Source organism: Microtus ochrogaster, linkage group LG4 (genome assembly GCF_000317375.1).
Source record: "Microtus ochrogaster isolate Prairie Vole_2 linkage group LG4, MicOch1.0, whole genome shotgun sequence".
NCBI lineage: Eukaryota > Metazoa > Chordata > Mammalia > Rodentia > Cricetidae > Microtus > Microtus ochrogaster.
Genome location: NC_022030.1, coordinates 36818360 through 36837198, shown reverse-complemented (window position 1 = coordinate 36837198; position 18839 = coordinate 36818360). Strand labels below are relative to the sequence as shown.

Sequence of the window (18839 nt, the reverse complement as noted above, 5' to 3'; positions counted from 1 at the left end):
TTTAGTTAGGGAAATTTTGCCTAAATAAAACCAGAATGACTAGCATGGCAGTCTTTTCTACTTTACCACAGTCTTGGAGACTCTTAAGGACTCTTAAACTAGAACATCCAAAGCAATAACGATTTACAAAAACTTTGTGTGTTCGTTAGTATGACAAAATTTGTTGAGCGCCTACTGCATGCCATGTCATGAGGATAAACAAATGAAAATTTTCAGTCTTTTGAGGAGAGGACACTTCAAAAAAAGCAAATATCAAGTGAATTCAATGAACAAGGCCTTGGTGTAGGAAGGAAGGTGTGTGGAGGTAACACAATTAAAGGAAAGATAATTGAAAAACCTCAGAGATGGAAAAGGGGACAATCAGAAGAAAGGATAGAGCGGGGAAAAAAATCTTTCAAGCAGAGGGAACCATTGGGTTATGTTAACAGGTGGGAAAAGGGAAGACTATTCCAGGAACACACAAAATGACTCAGAGCCTGAACTGGCCATCTCCTGTGACCAGTCAAGACTTCAAGCAGGGGGAGTGGGCAACCAACATAACCTTTGGCCTACAGTCTGTCCTGCCAATGGGTTGTGCTATAATTGGGTACCTAGCCCAATTGTCATCAGAGAGAGTCATCCAGAAACTGATGGAAACAGATGCAGACCTATGGCAACTGTAGGCATAGCTCGGGAATCCTGCAGAAGAAGGAGAGAATTGTAGGAACCAGAGATGTCAGGGATACCACAAGAAAACTCACAGAATCAAATAACCTGAGCTCACAGGGGCTCAGAGAGACAGAACTGACAACCAGGGAGCCTGCGTGGGACTGATCTAGGGCCTCTGCATGTATGTTCCAGTTGTGTAGCTTGGTCCTCCTGTGGGACCCCAAGCAGTTGGAACAGGGGCTGTCTCCAACTCTCTAACAAGCTTTTAGGACCCTACTTCTCATAGGGTTGCCTTGCCCAGCCTTAATACATGGGGAGGTGTTTAGTCTTAGTGCAGTTTGATACTCCATGTTCTTTTGATGCTCATGGGAGACCTGTCCTTTCCTAAACAGAAACAGAGAAGAAGTGATTTTGGGTGGAAACAGAGGGAGGTGGGGGAAGGGACTGGGAGGAGAAGGAGGAGGAGAAACTGTGACTCAAATGTAAAATAAATAAATGAATTTTCAAAAAGAGAGTTAGAGAGAACATCCTGATTTGTGGTTGTTCAGCCTCAATCTGAATGCTTCTAATGACAGCAAGACCACTGCCCTGTGAGACTACATTATTGGACAACACATTTTGTCCTTAATTTTTGCTTATAATAATGTTAAATCCTTCCTTCCTTTGCTCGCCATTCACTTAGTTTAGTTTGGCCTGTCTGCATTGGAGAATTCTCCAAATATCTGAAGAGAGAAGAGACCTCTTTGCTCTCAGGGAATCTTCAACAATTCTCTACTAAACTTTATTTCAAAATACACTTCCCTGAACTTTCAAGATGGCTTAGTCACCATGCTTGACAGCCTGAGTCTGATCCCTGGACCCCACATGACAGAAGGAACGAACTGACCCTTGTGAGTTGTCCTCTAACCAGTATGCATGTATCTCTGTGCACACGCACACGTGCACACACGTGCACACACGCGCACACACGCACTCACACATGTACACACACATGCACACATGCACACACACGCACACACGCACACACGTGCACACACACGCACACGTGCACACACATGCACACACACACGCGCGCGCGCTCACACATGTACACAAACACATCTAGACAAATAAATTAGTAATTTAAAAAGTATATCTTTCCCAGAATAAAATATTGTAGTTAGGTTGTCTTTTTATAATTAGTGTCAAAATTTCTTATAGAATCCTGAAGTATGACAGCTACTATGGATTGGCTGCCTAGAACACGTGCATGCTATTTCATAGCTAGCTTGTGTATCTCACTTAGCATAGCAAGCTCATTTCCTCTTGCAGACAGAAAAACATAGGAAGACTATGTCTTTCTGTAAGCCACCAAGCCAGAGAGCTGATGCTTGAACCTAGGATCTGGCTTCAGCATCAGTGCAATTAGCCACTAAGCTGTAGAGATTAAACACTACAGAACAGAACTCTGGCTCGCTTTGATCTGAATATTATATTTTTATTAGTTCATCCTTCAGACTAATAAAAGAGTTTTTATTATTTCAAAGCCAGAGAGCATTGAAAGTCATTTAAAGGTCTTCCTATAATCTAGAATCATAACTTTTTATTACAAACTTGAAAATAAAAGTTGTCCAACCTTCCATAACATAAAATACATTGCCTCTTTCTTCCCTATCCCCTTCATTTTGCATTTCCTTGTAAGACAGGAATGACTGTTACTAGAAACAGAAAAGGATTCCAAGATTTTCATTCAAAATAAGAGCTCACTATCTTAAATCTGGTAAAATCTTTAGTTCTGTTTCCAAAATAAGGCATTAAAGCTGCCATGAACTCCTTAGTGAGCTGGGCTTTCTGATAGTCAAGGCTGCCATTCATATAAATAACTTAGCTAAAAACTAGCAATAAGTCATTTTTCTGGATTCTATACTTACAGAGTACAATGCCTTTCAGAAATTGGTAAATGTTCTGTGATGTAGATAGAACATTTGTTGGGTTGGTAATGAACGGTTTTTTAATTAATATTTAAAGCTAGCATACAAGGTCATGGGTTTCATGATGGTGTTTTCTTACATATATGTTATAGTGTGAAGCAACGCATTTGTTGGACATTAAGCAAACTTCTACTGCCCCAATTCCTAAAACAACTTGAGATCTCATTTGCTTTATATTTATTGGCAAATTTTAAACATGCATGTCTGCTGTGTATCAGGTTCCACAGTAGCACATATACCCTTTAGGGTTCTATTCAGGGGAAAAGAAAACAAACAATGACATCTTGAATTTTGCATGCAAATGGATGGAAATAGAAAACACTTTACTGAGTGAGATAACCCAGACCCAAAAAAAAGGAATATGGTATGTACTCACTCATAAGTGGATTCTAGCCATAAACAAAGGGCATTGAGCCTATAGTTCGTGATCCTAGAGAAACTAAATAAGAAGGTGAACCCAAAGAAACACATATAGTTGTCCTCCTGGATATTGGAAGCAGACAAGATTGTCGGGCAAAAGTTGGGAGCAGGGGGGTTGGAGTGCTTTGGGGGGAAGGGGAGATGGAGAGAGAGAGGGAGAAAGGGGGGTTGGGGAAAGCTTGGGGGAATGGGATAATTGAGATGGAGGAAGGGTGAATATGGATGCAGGAAAGTAGCTATCTTAATTAAGGGGGCCATTTTAGGGTTGGCAAGAGACTTGACTCTAGAGGGGTTCCCAGGTGTCCAAGGAGATGTCCCCAGTTAGTTCCTTGGGCAGATGAGGATAGGGAACCTGAAATGATCCTATCCTATAGCCACACTGATGAATATCTTGCATATCACCATAGAACCTTCATTTGGCGATGGATGGAGATAGAGACAGAGACCCACATTGGAGCACTGGACTGAGCTCCCAAGGCCCAGATGAAGAGCAGAAGGAAGGAGAACATGGGCAAGAAATTCAGGACAACGAGGGGTGTGTCCACCCACTGAGATGATGGGGCTGATCTAATGGGAGCTCACCAAGGCCAGCTGGATTGGGACTGAATGAGCATGTGATCAGACCGAACTCTCTGAATGTGGCTGACAATGAGGGCTGACTGAGAAGCCAAGGACAATGGCACTGGGTTTTGATTCTACTGCACGTACTGGCTTTGTGGGAGCCTAGTCTGTTTGGATGCTCACCTTTCTAGACCTGGATGGAGGGTGGAGGACCGTGGACTTCCCACAGGGCAGAGAACCCTGACTGCACTTTGGACTGGAGAGTGAGTGAGAGGGGGTGGGGGGAGGGGGAGTGTAATGGGAGGAGGGGAGGAGGTGGAAATTTTTAATAAAAAATAAAAAAAATTAAAAAAAAGAGTTTCATAGCATATATTCATAGGAGGTAGGTGCAAAAAGGATTGGAAATAGGCAGAAAAGAACCAACTCTGAGTGATGATGACATAAAAAATGAATGATTAAAAGAAAAAGAAATATCCTAAGATGGATGGGGTGGCTTGGACTTCCCACAGGGCAGGGCACCCTGACTGCTCTTAGGACTATAGAGCGAGGGGAAGGGGCACAGGGGAGGGGGAGGGAAATCGGAGGATGGGAAAAGGTGGAAATTTTAAATTAATTAATTAAAAAAATGAAAATGATAACTCTATATGGTAATACTATAATGATAATTATAATTGATGCATGGTAGTAATATATTGAAAATGATGCTATAATAACTTTAAATTAGACTATTAGTGTAATACTCTTATATTTTTATGTTTATCGAAAAGATCCACCATTAAACATGTAGAGGTAGGTTTTTTGGTTAAAAAAAAGGGAAGGAAAGGAAAGGAAAGGAAAAGAAAAGAACATTTCTGAGCAGTTAAAAGGAAGGAAGCTCATCAGTGCCCCAGCTCCATGTGGTGAAAGGACTGGAGCCTTGGCTCACACAGGTCCTGCCTTATATTAAACTGATGTAGACTTGAACCGGGAGGACCACTTCATTCCGACTGGTTTTAAAATAAAAAAAATTTAATCCACAGACCAACCTTCTTAGGGTTTCCCCTCTCTTCCTCTAGTCACTCTGAAGAGAAAGATGGACAGAAAGAGTAGAGTTGAGGGAGGAAGGGTAAAGTTGATTCAAATGCCCTCATGGCAAATGTGGGAATGCCCATAGGAGTCACACTGTCAGGAACTGAACTGGGGTAGGATTCCCTCGTTAAGCACTTGAAGCAGAAAGCAATCAACTGGTGTTAATTTTTCCTCTTCAGGCTGGAAGTTTGAAATTAGAATCCACTCCTGACAAGACCTGAAGGCCCTATTTAGGACGGATCTTACCCTGTTTAACCGTCTGTTAGCACGCAGCTCTCCACTGTCCCATGCCTGCTTCCTGTCACTGAGTGAGTGACAAGTGTCCCTGCTGCTGTGCATCCTTCTGGAATTCATCTTCAGGTCCCCATTATGTTCTAATTGCAAACTCAGCAAAGTAACAACCGCATCTAATCGATCCTCTTTGCTCCCTAGCGTTTCTAGTGCCACCTAATACATTTTTCTTTTCCTGTAGAATACATTTTCCCAAAATAACTGAGAATTATATTCCCAAAATTCTTTTAAATAGATAGCAATAGCTATGCCCTGCACCATAGATATAACCTCTTCTTTGGTGGACTGAACTCTGAGCAAAGATCAGAGAAAATAAGGTAAGTAAGCAAAGAAGAAACAGCGAAATGGCAATACAGAGAGCAAAGTCCTCACTGGGGAAATCTGATCTTGATCCTTGAATTCATGTTATGACCTTGAATAAGTCCCTTGAACTCTCTGGAACTCTGCAAAATTGTCAGTTACATAACCCTGAATATTTTAAAATTCTCATCTTTGGCTTTCTAAGTAAGAATAAAATTTATTTCAAGTATGGTTTTAAGAGAGAGGCTGACCCCCAGAATTATACCCCAACTGAATATTTAGATTATATCCTATCCTCATGCTCTTTCTCAAACCATATAGTTGTCTGTAACCCTGGTGGCATTTTTCGTGTTCCACAACAGTGCTCTGTGTGTCTAGATATGTTGTACGTCTGTCCTTTCCTTCTTCTGCCTATGTTTCTGCATTCATACACTCCGTTATCTTCCTTTAAAAGCTCTCCTTCCCACAATCTCGCTTTGTGATGAAGCTTCTTTTAAGAATTAAAGAAGGTTGACAGGGTAACAATGCTAGAATTTTCTTTGACGTGCAGAAGGGCAGTAGCACATGCATCAATTTGAATTTTCTTAAGTATAAAAGTCCAGTCTTGGAATGCCATATTCAGAATTAATACACAGATAAAGATACTTGCATTTTAAAAGATTGATTAAGGAAAAGAATATTCACTGGAAATCTTGGTGTGTGTCTTGGGGAACTGGAGGTAAATGATTAAATTTTTAGAATCTGCAAGGAAATGTGTTATCAACAGTGCACCAGCTTCCACTTCCTTTTTGGCTTTTGTTTCTAATGACTGAATTCTCATTAGCTCCATACCTTATGTAAATTCTTCTTTCCATTCACTGTTCCCATGGATTTCCTTTCATCATTAATTTGAATAAAACAAGATGTCCAAATTGTTCACCTCCCTCCGTAGTTTAGATTCATTAGAAAGCAATTGGGTATCTATGTCCACACTGGTATCTTTCCAAACTCTAGGATTTGTCTGGCAGACATTGTGCTCATTTTGTATGTGAGAAAACCAGTGCTTGGGTGTTAGATGCTGTGTCATCACGGGAGGAGTCCCAGCTCATGCTTGAGACACCTTCATGCCCAGGACTGTGCTACCCGGCTGAATGACACCCAAAATCACCCACGTGGAAAGTATGGGAATTTTTTTTGTGCTGTTTTTACAGTTAACAAACAAAAAGTTAACAACTTTATCATTTTATGTCTATCACACTCATGCAATCATATGATTTAAATTTATGATTTAAAACCCTGCCTATCAAATTCACTAAAGTATGTAAGCATCTAACTAATTCCTTCTTTTAATGCATACATTAGGATGCTGGGATTCTGGCTGAGCAAGCCAGTATACCGTGAGATAAAGCGCCCGGACAAACTATTGGGGTTTATGATGCATTTTATTTGTATGTCTGCATTACACAACTGAGGTCAGAGGGGCTGCTCTAAAGTGAAATGGATTCAGTGTAGTTTGGTATTCCCCTAGTTCTCACACATCTTTTCAAATACGTAATTCACAGAAACGTGTCCCTCCTGTCAACTTCCATATCCTATCTGATGAAGTTCTCAGTAGCTGACTTTGTAATTTAAAAAGTATGAATGTAAGAGCTCTAAAAAGATGTGAAAAGAACAACAAAGTGACTCAGTGATATTCTTAAAAGAATATATATATGTGTATATATATATATATGTATGTATATATATATATATGACACATACACACGCACGCATGCAAGTAAATGAGTTTTATATACTTGAATTCCTTTGGAAGTTTTGCCATACTACCAGCCTTCAACTTACTACCCTACTTTTCAACCAAGTTCCCGTCATTTTTCACTTTCTGCCGCATCTCTTCCCATCTCCAATGCACTCAAATGGAGAGTTCATTCGTCCCAGTGGAAATTCCCACCCCATTTCTAATGGCATTAAGAAAAATTCTGAAAGCACGTTGGCTTCAATTCAGAATTCCATGCCAGTTTCAGTCCATCCAGTAACAAGGTACAGCCTTTGCTTTGCCCTAGAATTGTCCTGATTTACTCCTTTAATTCATTCAAATCAAAGGGCTGCTTTGGGGGCATGTTAAGACTCGCCCCATTAGCTGAAAGACAGACAGAGGCAAGCATTCTAAGTATCTTGCTTCTGCTTTGAAAAAATGCCTTTAAGCTCTCCTCTGTCTACCTCTCATTGACATCACATATTAGCACTGCCTAGAGTATTGCTCTGTGTCCCCCACACTCCCACTTTAGACAAAACAACAACAACAAAATAAAATAAACGAATCCTCACCGGCTGTCTTTTGACACCTAGCCAGTTTTTCCACACCAGGATCCGAAGCTGATGAAACTGGGAAGCCATCCTTCAGACACGCTGAACAAGAAAATCCCTGTCTCTTCCTTCGAGCCTCAAGAGAAGAAGTGGTGTCCCGTCCAACTTGCTCTGTGCCAATGGGTTGGGAGCCTTTTCAAGGCATAGCTTCTCAGGGCCTGGGGCAGGAGACCCACAGCTCGTCTCTTCTCAGTGAGTTTGCTTTTTCTGTCAGTAAATCCTTAACCAAGAAGCTCTTCCCAAGCAAAACTGTCTTCAGAAACGAGGCACCAGCTCTGTGTGCCTCTCAGTGGCTGGTGCTTACTGTAAAATAATAGCCAGTTGCTGCCTCCTGTGCGAAGTCCACACCACAGAGAGAATGAGTATCATTCAGATAATGCCCCACTGTAAAACAAACAAAAGGTGAGCCCACACCTCCTACTCTCCAGAAATTAGCCGGCTATCCACACCTCAGAGAACATGTCACCTGCACGAGGCGTGTCATAGGAATTAGGCGGGACCCTGGATGGGCCAGTAGGACTTGTCCTACATCCCCTTGCTTCTTCTGTATACACAGTGCTTGCTGTGGTAGGGACAGGGCACTAAGGATTTTACAGGTTCCAGAACCCAGTGAGTGACTCCTGGAGTATTTGAAGTGTTGCTGAGATGTTTTAAGTTACTCAAAGCAGCGCTCAGATGCAAAGCAGTAATCTCAGCCCATCATTAGATGATAGATTACAAAACCTCCACACTTTAGCCTAAAATTTAATGCTTTGGCTTGGAGTCTGGGACTATTGCTGGCTGAGTCCGGTTCCTATCACAGAGTTAAGCATAATGCCAAAAAATTTGAAAATAAAAATTGGTGGTCAGCTAAAAGTAACAAAAATGACACAGTGTGGGTCCCTTTGCTTGGGTAGTCACAGTTAAAGGGGACACAAAGTGACCCAGAGTATTTCTGCTATCCTCTCTGCCTGGAATGATCTCAGAATTGTCTCTACAGTGACATCTTCCATAAACACCTTTTAAATGATCTCATCAGATGTATCTATTCCTCTTTATAGTTCATCACAATTCTTTGTTACTATTTCTCTCCAATGATTTATATCTTGGCTATATTGTTATTTTGAATATTTCAATTAGATTAAAAATTCTATGAGGGCACGAATGGTTGTATATCTCGGTGATTAACATATTATCATTACAGGATATCACTACAGGATAAAAAAGACCATTTAAGCCAATCAAATTCATATATGATTCTTACTCCTTGACCTGATTGATTGAGACTCTCCTTGTGAAATCAGTTAAAGAATTGTTTGAGTTCTTCCTTCAAACCAGAAGTAAATCCTGGTTCAGTTGCCTGGTCTCCATGCTGACTGTGGGAGCTTGATGAGAGCCAGCCTGAGGCAGACTGGAGCCTTGATAGAGCATGCTCATTACCTCAGCTTAGGCTCACCTTGCTGTGAAATCTCTCCAGACCCAGTCCACCAAGCAGGCAGTCCTGGATATCTGGAATGCTGGCCCTAGGGCTTTTTCTTCCAGACAAGATTACAGAAAAAGTATTCTTTGAATGCTAGAAAATCTCTGAAATAGTGTGCTCCTTCAACTCGTCTTGGGCGCAGGGCTAAAGTTTCTTTGGCTACCACAGTTCCCTTGTCATCTTTAACTCCTGTCACAATCCACAAGTCAGAAATGGTTCACAAATAAACATTGCCATTTAGGAAGACATAATGGGGTTGGGTTGTGATTCTAAGCATTGGGGGACATTGCAGGCACAGTGGCTTTACTTAGTCAGGTAACCTCAGGTCAGAAGGACCTGACTCACCCTGTGACTGATGCAGGCATGCGAGAGGTGAGGTGAAAATATACCGTGCAGCTTCCAAGAAGCTGTTTGTCCATTCTACAGGATCATTCCAGAATCATGCTGTTTTATGGCCTCTGTCCTTTTGATTGGAAACTTTTCTTTACTATCTCTAACTTTCCAATGAAGGAAGTGCATTTTATTACAACCTATGACCACCTGGGAGCTCTGTTTCTTCAAAGTTATTTCCCAGCTATACAGAGATGTTCTGTGCATGTATAAACATATATAGCATATAGTCCTTTGCATGGGAAAGAACATTGTAATTGGTCCAAATATCACAAATATTTCCTTGGAGGCTGGGCAGTCCTTTGTAATATATAATTTGCAGTAGTTTAATTAAGTTGGAGCACATTGACAATAAGGGCTTTGAACTTTGTCCAGCTCTGAATATCTTGGTGTTAGCATCCACGTGGATCATATCTGTTCCTACTGCTTTCCCTTAAGCTTGTGAATTTCTTTGAAGAAGAGATTTTCAAGGATAAATTTTTGAAATCTAACATTTTTACTATGAATAATTACTTTTTAACTGACACTTAAAATGTACAGTTATGTTGCTGTATTGAGACATTTCTTTTTATTTAATTAACATTTTTTCATTTATTTTAATACCAACCATAGTTTTCCCTCCTGTTTCCTCCCCCTGACTCCCATCTACCCCTCCTCTCCATCTACTCCTCCTCCATCTCCATTCAGAAGCGGGCAGGCCTCCCATGTTAACGTTTTTTTTTTTTTTTCAAAAGCCTAACATTAAGCTTGGAAGGTATAGATCCCATAAATTAAGAATCATGATCTTTACACAGATAAAAATTTAAAATGATTATGAGGATGAACAAGAAGACACAAGAGAAAAATTATTCAGGAAATTAGACATAGCTATCTTGCTGGGAGAATGAAACACTGTACCCCAGTCTTGACTATAGGTGAAGGTGTGGCTGACATATAGCTTTAAGTTTTCCCAGAGGGAGGAGAAAGTGATTGTTAACCAAAGAAAACCTGCACCAAAATACGCAGTTGTTAAAAATTATTTTAAAGCAATATATATCTATATATATGTGTGTGTGTATATGTATATGTATATATGTGTGTATGTATATGTATATATATAAGCATAAACTGAAGAGCAAACAAACACAAGAAAAGTTAGAATAACATGACATAAGAAAAATGAAAAACAATCTTGTTTAGACAGGCATTTGTAAATGCACCTGTAATTCCAGCACTCACTGTGAGTTCAAGGCCAACCTGGGCTCCATATGAGGTTCTAAGATAGTTAAGACAACAGAGTGAGAACCTGTCTCAAACAAACTAACAACAAACAGATAAGACAAACAAAAGCAAAGCATTCTTAGCCAGTCCACTACTGCAAACATCGCACATAGGGTGGTTCTGAAGAGTTAGTCTCATTCATGGTAATAACCTGCCGTGTACTCCTGTCTACAGACTCAAGCTGTCTTTAAGAATGATTTCTATCACAGCTACCTCATCTCCCTTCATTTTCTGTTGTTGTGTCTGCTCCTTAGAGATCAGCAGGTTTCTCCCTTGATCAAGCAAAGGACCATTCCGTCTGCTCACCTTCTGAAGTATGAGTTTGTACTTCTTCACGTCACCAACAGTAAATACGATTTTATCACAGAATGTGAGGATCCCAGAGTTCTGCCTTCCCAAGATTATTGATTGCAAGTTTTAGGAAAAGCACAGCCAACCTAAAGTTGACTAATCTAAGCCCAGAACTCATTGGGGGAGGGCTTGACCATCCTTCTGAAGTTGTTCATATCTAAAACCGTGTGGGAACACTCTCAGAACATAGCTTGAATGATGAGGCTACCGAGGCTGCATGGCGATGTGAATTCAGGGTCTGCATGAACATGGGACATGGTAGCTCCTGTCAGTCAGTCCTGTGGCACAGTCCACAACAGGATGAAAGATGAATCGGCACAATCAGACAGGGTATTGACTTGGCTAGAACACACTTTGTTTTAATGGGATTTATTAAAGCTATTTCTTATATAATAATAGCAGTAATAAAAATAAGCCACCTGACTACAAAGCTTCAGCCTGCGTAGCCTGTTACCATATAATAGGAATACAACAAAGGAACTGCTCCACAGGAAAGGTCAATTATTGCTTCGTAAAGGATGACCAGCAAGCACTAACTAAGCCGTTACAGAATCATCAAGTGAGCCCTCCTATGTTGAAATGTCACCATTCTTTGCAAAGAAGAAAGTGGCATGTGGAGGTGCCATAGTTTGTATTAGCTGACCCAGCTGTAAGTAGAGCTAGTGAGAACGGCAGGCAGGAAACCATGCTGTATGTCCATACTGTTAGCCTTTACACTATTGTCTGGACTCAAATGGAAAGGCAAAAAGAAAAAAAAGGAGCAACAGAGGGTTTTCTGGTTTACTAGGTTACTAGGGATCTAGAAAATACTTTAAAGATTGTTAGCCGGTCGATAGTCGTGTGCACCTTTAATCCCAAGACTAGGGAGGCAGAGAAAAGAGGATTTCTGTGAGTTTGAGGCCAGCCTGGTCTACAAGAACTAATTCCAGGACAGGTACCAGAGCTACCCAAAGAAACCCTGTCTCAAAAAACCAATACACATGTATGTATGTATGTATATGTGTGTGTGTATCCTTTAGGAATTGCTTTTAAACGTACATACAGGAAAAAGTTTTACTCAATGTGTTCTCAAGAATAATTGATCCAAGAATCAAAGGAGAAGGCTCTGCTGTCGGGCTCCTTGGTTGAGCACCAAACACTTCACAGGCAGCTCTTGCCAGTTCTATCAGCACATCTGATTCTTGCAGCCATCCCTCCTGCCACCTGCCATGGTGACGGAGATGAGGACTGCTCATTTTCAGACTTTGTCATCTGCTTCTTCTACCCAAAACAAAACTGTGTTCATTCTTAAAGGTACTGATTCAAGTGTGCCTCCTCTCTGAGACCTTCCCCAGCCCTTCCGCCCACCACACCCTGCTTATGGCTGAGTTAATTACTCCTTCAGCAGCTTCCCCATAAACTTTGCTTTATAAAGATAGCCATCTCCTCATTACCCTGTGTTATATAGCCAGTCGGGTTCCATCTGCACTCTGATCTCCCAGGATACAGAGACCATGTCTTAGGGAATACGGATGATTGAAGATGGATTCTGTTACCAGAGAGTGTGAAGAACTATGACTCTATTACATACACAATATTAAAGAGCTTGTTTGAAGTAGGTGACAAAGAAGGGGAGTTGGGCACCTACTACCAAAAAGCAGGTGGTGACATACTGAAAATGTAGAATGAGAGGCTCCGAGCAACTCTTCCACAAAGATGGCAGGGTAGAATTGATGCTGTGGGAATGACTTCATCCTTGAAGTTGAAATCTGAAAACCCTCATTTCAAATTTACAAAATACAAGTTAACAAACAATGAAATAAAATACTGCAGAAATTTTAATGGCAATCAAAACTTTACTACCAAACTGGCTTTTGACCAGTTAGCATCAATGATGAGTGGCGTGGTTTTTTGTTTTGTTTTATGGTTTTTGTTTTGTTTTGTTTGAGACAGGGTTTCTTCATGTAGCCTTGGATGTCCTGGAATTCATGCTGTAGGCCAAGATGAACTCAAACTCAGAGATCCACCTGCCTCTGCCTCCTGAGTGCTGGGAATAAAGGCATGCGCCACCACTGCCTAGCAACTAGTTGCTTTTTAAAGATACTGATTTTGTCCATTCAGCTGCTGTGGTGTGCTAATCTCACACAGGATCTAATCTGCATGACAAACCTGTAGAAGCAGAAGCACAGGGCAAGATGCTTTTCCGGGTCACACAGCTAATGATCGTCAGAGAAGTGATTTGAACCCAGGTCCTTCTGTCTATAAGACCTGCTTGCTAACTGCCCCTCATAAAGCAAACCCAAACAAGAAGCTATCCAAGTGCACACATTAAGCCCAGGAGGAGAGACACCATAAATTGGGAAACTGAAGTTAACTCACAGTAAAAATAACAACAGCGCCCTGCTTTTACAAGGAGGAGAGACACCACCCAAGGACTAACATAATGAGGCACCAATTGCTAATACCCCATTACCTAAGACCAGCCTGCAGTGCCAGGAGCTGATAGCCAATGCTATGAATCAGGTGGCTAGGAGGAAGTGATCAGATTCAAGGTGATCAGCTATCCTGTCCCCACTGAGCCATTCCATTGTCGACAGGACAGCTGATTCAAAAGTCAACTAGAAAGAAATCTGGTCTATTAAATCATAAAGAGAACTATGATTGGGAAGAGGTGAAACCAGACTCACTATAAGCCAGGTAGGCCCTCCACGACGGTGTAATGACACAGGCTTCCCCATCACAAATGACACAGTCATGGCAGGACAGCCAATTTGATAAAGCAGTTGATTATCTTAGCATACGAGTATGGGAATTTCAAGGTAGTTCACAATCTTGCAAGAAATTACTCGCCCACTCACTCAGAGTGAGTAATAACTGGGTTGGTTAGACAGGTAGAGTATGTGGAATTAGCATGTTTTACTCTAGGTACTACCACCGCCATCCTGTGAGAAGTAACCAAAGGCTTTGAGAGTTGGTATGCCCTCCAAGAGGTGGGAGGGAAGGGAGAAAAGATTTGAGATAAGGTATCAAGAAAGATTATCCTCCTTTGATAGTGTAAGTTTCACCAATTCTTTATATTTAATGGCAAAAGACAATCAAAGTGAAAATGGAAAACATAGTTTTCCCCTCAATTTAAGTTTCCATTCCTTAACACCTATCCTCACTGGAACCAAAAGAATTTCACAAATATTAGAGAAGTACAGATTTAACTAGAACCATAGGTTCTCCTCAAGACAAGAGAAACTGTCTTGGAAAAGAGATTTCTAGGCTAGAAAATGGTCCTTCCTGTGGTTTTAATATTCCAACTTTCAATATATAAAAATATATCTTATATAAATAAGATACTGTCTTATCCCTTCAACCTTGAACAGCATACCATTTTTCTACATACAGTTACTACTTGGAAAGGATAAATCTAGAAAGGGGTGAGTAGCCAAAGATTTCTATTTAAACCAGTAAAAACATATTTCGGTCAAAAAGTCTGGCAGTAATTGGCCAGTACATAGAGAAGTAAGATCTTTGTTTCTATGTCTCTACATGTGCCTCATTAAGTAGCACCCCTCTTTTATCAAGTGTCTGGCAAGCATTATATTTGAAGGCCGAGGAGAAAGAAAAAATCAGGAAGAAATGAAACAAACGCATGAGTGGTTGCCATCGTATCGAGGTGTCTGATAGTTTGCCTTCTAAGCATGAGAAGGTCCTTTTTAATTAAGATAGAAAAAATGAACAGAACCACACTCAGAACTATGCATCTTAACGTGATTCTATCTCTATAAGCATGTATCTGTATACACTTCTCTAGTTAAATAGAGAACAGTCACAAATTTCAGTTACCATGTAACTATACAGAGATTGTAAACATGAAGAAAATAGAATGAAATAAAAACAAAACATCTGGCTCCCTGGCTATGCATCTTAATGAGTATTTTAATGACAGTGGGAGAAAAACAGAACATATGGCTATCATGTTGAGAAAGTTTGCTATAGAGAACTGAGAACCTATTTTGAAGGAAATTTTGTAACAGGTTCAACCACAGGATTTTCTTAAAAAACTAATTCAAACTAAGCTAAATTAAGTAACTGTACATTCACTTATTTTTGTTATGACTGTGAATATTGGGTTTCAATCTTATTGCTTTGTCAATAGGAAGGCATTCGTGTGTAATACAAATAATTGTAATTCAATTGAGAATAATTTAAATGGTGGGAATAACGCTGTCTTGTCCATGGTATTATCACCTTTGCTTGCCTTCTGGATCCTGGGGTTGTTTAGAAAGTTTATTGTGATCTATATATAGACCATAATTAAAAACTAAATCTATCCAAAGTTCTCCAAGAAGCTAGCATTAACTTTTCTACCACGAAGGCTCTTCTGGGAAGCAATCTGTTTCTCACCTATAGTTTGACCCTTAACTCTTCAGCCTCCTGCAATAATAAAAGTTCACTGCTTATAGCAAACAGCAAGACTTCAGTGTAGCACCAGGACTCCATGAAATGAGTTCTGTTGACATGATGGTTCCTCGGCCTCCAGAGGTCACTGGCAAGATGCCAATTTGTTATAGCAACTTCATTCCCTAAACTAGAGGTCACGTGAGAAATGTCAAATGATGTTGACATAGCAGGCACTAATTTACTGCAAAGTGCTGGCGTTTTACCAGGGCATATTTGAAGTCTCGCTTTGACAAATGAGCCAAGAATGGGAGGAACTGAGCAGAGACACCTCGGTGATGATATTTGGACAGTTTTAGGTATCTCTATCATTTTCCATCAGGTTGGTTTGTGAGGCTCAGTTGCTTTCCCTAGAAAAATGCAGTAATCGTGTTCTTAGCCCATAGACATGCTGTTATTTTAAAAGATCAAACAAATCTGCATAATCAAAGTGTCCCAAAGTCTCTCTGTTCCGAGTTCATGTGTCTAAGCATCTACAGATACAGCCACAATGTTTTCTAAATACAAATTCAAACCATCCTTATTGCAGAACTGTACACTCAGATTTTTTTTAGTGACTCAGAATATCAGGTTGCTATATTAGCCCTCTTTCTATGAAGTCCTTACTTGTGATCCAAAATAAAAAAATGGAAACATTGGAACTCAACTCATGGGAACTGAAGCTCAACACACCGGGGGTATATATAAAATGAAAACAACGAGGAAATTAAAACATACACACTAAGTACTTGGTGAGTTTAGTACCCTCACTGTCTTGCTGCTAGGACCTACTGAGTTCTTGTTCTTCTTCCACATCTTGCTTGTTTCTGCTCCATTCCTTGTCTTCCCTTCTGGGGCCTGACCCCTGTCTTTTTCCTACATATCTCTAAACTCTTCTGTGACCCCTTGGTTCCAGCTGACCTCCAGGCTGCAGAGAGGACCTTGATTGCCCATATTTCAGAGAAGATCTTGGACACCCAAATTTCTTAGTCACCAAAAGAAAGATGCTCTAATTTTTTTCTAAGAGAAAAGCAGTTCCTAAAGAAGGAAAGTCTCACAACTAACTGCTATTAAGTGAAATAATGCTTTATCACTTGGGAGCTCCAAGCAATGATGATCAAGGAAGACGACAGTATTAATGTCACATCAAACATTTCAAACTCAAAGCCATGTGCACTTCTACATCAGGACATATGAAATACGCTCACTTTCTACTTTTTCTTATACTTCAGGCAGTTTGAGTAGACCCCTCTGTGGATCTGTTATATATCGTCAGGACTCTACCAATTCTTTTTGAAGACTTAATATTTTTGTGTTTTTATTTTTGCAATACCTTTGATGTTTATGGTAACCTCTGATACTAAAATTTGTGACACCACTTGACAACCTATAATATTTCTGGATACCCTTTGATAATACTCATATTTATGATGTCTTTTGATATATATGCCCTTTGATAACATAATATTTATGGCATCTTTTATAACTTTGATAGTCTATGATATCCTTTGATATGTCTTGTTGTCTTTAATTTTTATGATACCTTTGAAAAATTAAAGAAGCCCATTTTACTTCCTCCAGACACTTAGATAAACAATTAAGTAGGAAGTGATCCTGTATAATAAAAATGTTTAAACTTTCAATGAATTAACATTACCTAGTTTCTTATATTCTGATATAAAACTAAGAGCAATTGATTTATATCTGCTGCTACATCTGAAATGCAAAAGAATTATAAGATTTCTTTACAAATTGTAAAAGTCATACTCATCTTTATAATATTACATAATTTGATTTTTAAGTTTTATATATATATTGTATATAAACATATACGTGTTTATAGACATATATGTAGAAAGAGAGACTCAAGACATTCTTATTGTAGAACTGTACATTCATTCATTTCATAAATGATTCAGAATATCAATATATACCTTTTTCCAGTGTTTCTGATGGAAAAGGTGCTTGTCCTTAATAATGTTTTAAGTGGAATCTACATCTCATAATACTGAGAATTTCTTTAAACACTTACTGGAAACTTTAGTTAATAATAAAGAGGCTGTAATCAAGAGAAACTTCAAAAAAATGACTCCTGCCAAGCAGCTATTAATCATAGATGTCAAGAAGATGCCCAACCATGAGACAGAATTATCTTAGGGATCTTAAGTTCATTGTAGAGACCATATTTTACACTGTTGAGGAGGCCAGTGAAGAAGCAGGATGATTTAGGATCTGTGACCTTGTTATTTCATGAATCACAGAGGCCCCTTGACGTCTTCACAGTCACAGAACCACTTCCCTCGATAGCCATCATCACGCTATCTCAGAGAGAATCATGTGAGCTGAAATGTAAAATATCAAGGACTTACCCCAACGAAGCACTAGACCATTACAGAAAAGTTATTTTTTTTTAATTTATTTATTTATTGAGGATTTCCGCCTCCTCCCCGCCACCGCCCCCCATTTCCCTTCCCCTCCCCCGATCAAGTCCCTCTCCCCCATCAGTCCGTAGAGCCATCAGGGCTCCCTGACCTGTGGGAAGTCCAAGGACCGCCCACCTCCATCCAGGTTTAGTAAGTTGAGCATCCAAACCGCCCAGGCCCCCCCAAAGCCAGCACGTGCAGTAGGATCAAAAACCCCTTGCCCTTGTTCTTGAGTTCTCTGTAGTCCTCATTGTCCGCTATGTTCAGCAAGTCCGGTTTTATCCCATGCTTTTTCAGACTCAGGCCAGCTGGCCTTGGTGAATTCCCGAAAGAACATCCCCATTGTCTCAGAATGTGGGTGTACCCCTCGCGGTATTAACCTTCATCAGGCGATGAAAGGAGACAGAGACAGAGACCCAAATTGGAGCAGAAAAGTTATTTTTGTATGACCAGAACAATGATGGATTAGAGACCCCATCCCTTCGTACAATTCCACAAACCTGAAACATTTTCAGATGTACAGTTGCAGGAAGAATCCAGTCAGACAGAAAGTCAGCAAGTGGCAGCTATGAACAGTTAACAGGGGAAACTGTTAACTGCAGGTTTCTAGAGGCCCTCATGGACCTTGGCATACAGCACACAGTTAAGGAAAGGGAAATGAAGGAAAACAGCAGGCCAAGTGAGCCAGACAATGCCAAAGGTTATGGGCGTTTATGCAAGGTACCTGAACACAGGACTTAGGCCAAGCAGAAGAGATCCACTGCATTTAACTTCCTAGGGGTTCAGCAAGAGAAGCCATGAGCCAATTTTCAGTTGAGCATCTTGGTTTTGAAAGTAAATAAGCTTCCATTTCTATATTTCCAAACCTCAAAGCACACCTCTTCCTGCCTGTGTGCACTCCCCCCTCACACACACACACACACACACACACACACACACACACAC

General features: G+C 40.3%; 1 protein-coding gene across 1 annotated transcript in view; it reads right to left on the bottom strand.

The window, feature by feature from the left end:
• The window catches only part of Abca12 (ATP binding cassette subfamily A member 12), a 180673-nt gene extending 173039 nt beyond the window's left edge, over window positions 1-7634 (bottom strand). Inside the window, exon 1 of the mRNA XM_005361416.2 lies at window positions 7566-7634. Within this exon, the coding sequence (XP_005361473.1) occupies window positions 7566-7634 (69 nt within the window). The remainder of the gene's footprint in view (window positions 1-7565) is intronic.
• Between the last annotated feature and the right edge of the window lie 11205 nt (window positions 7635-18839).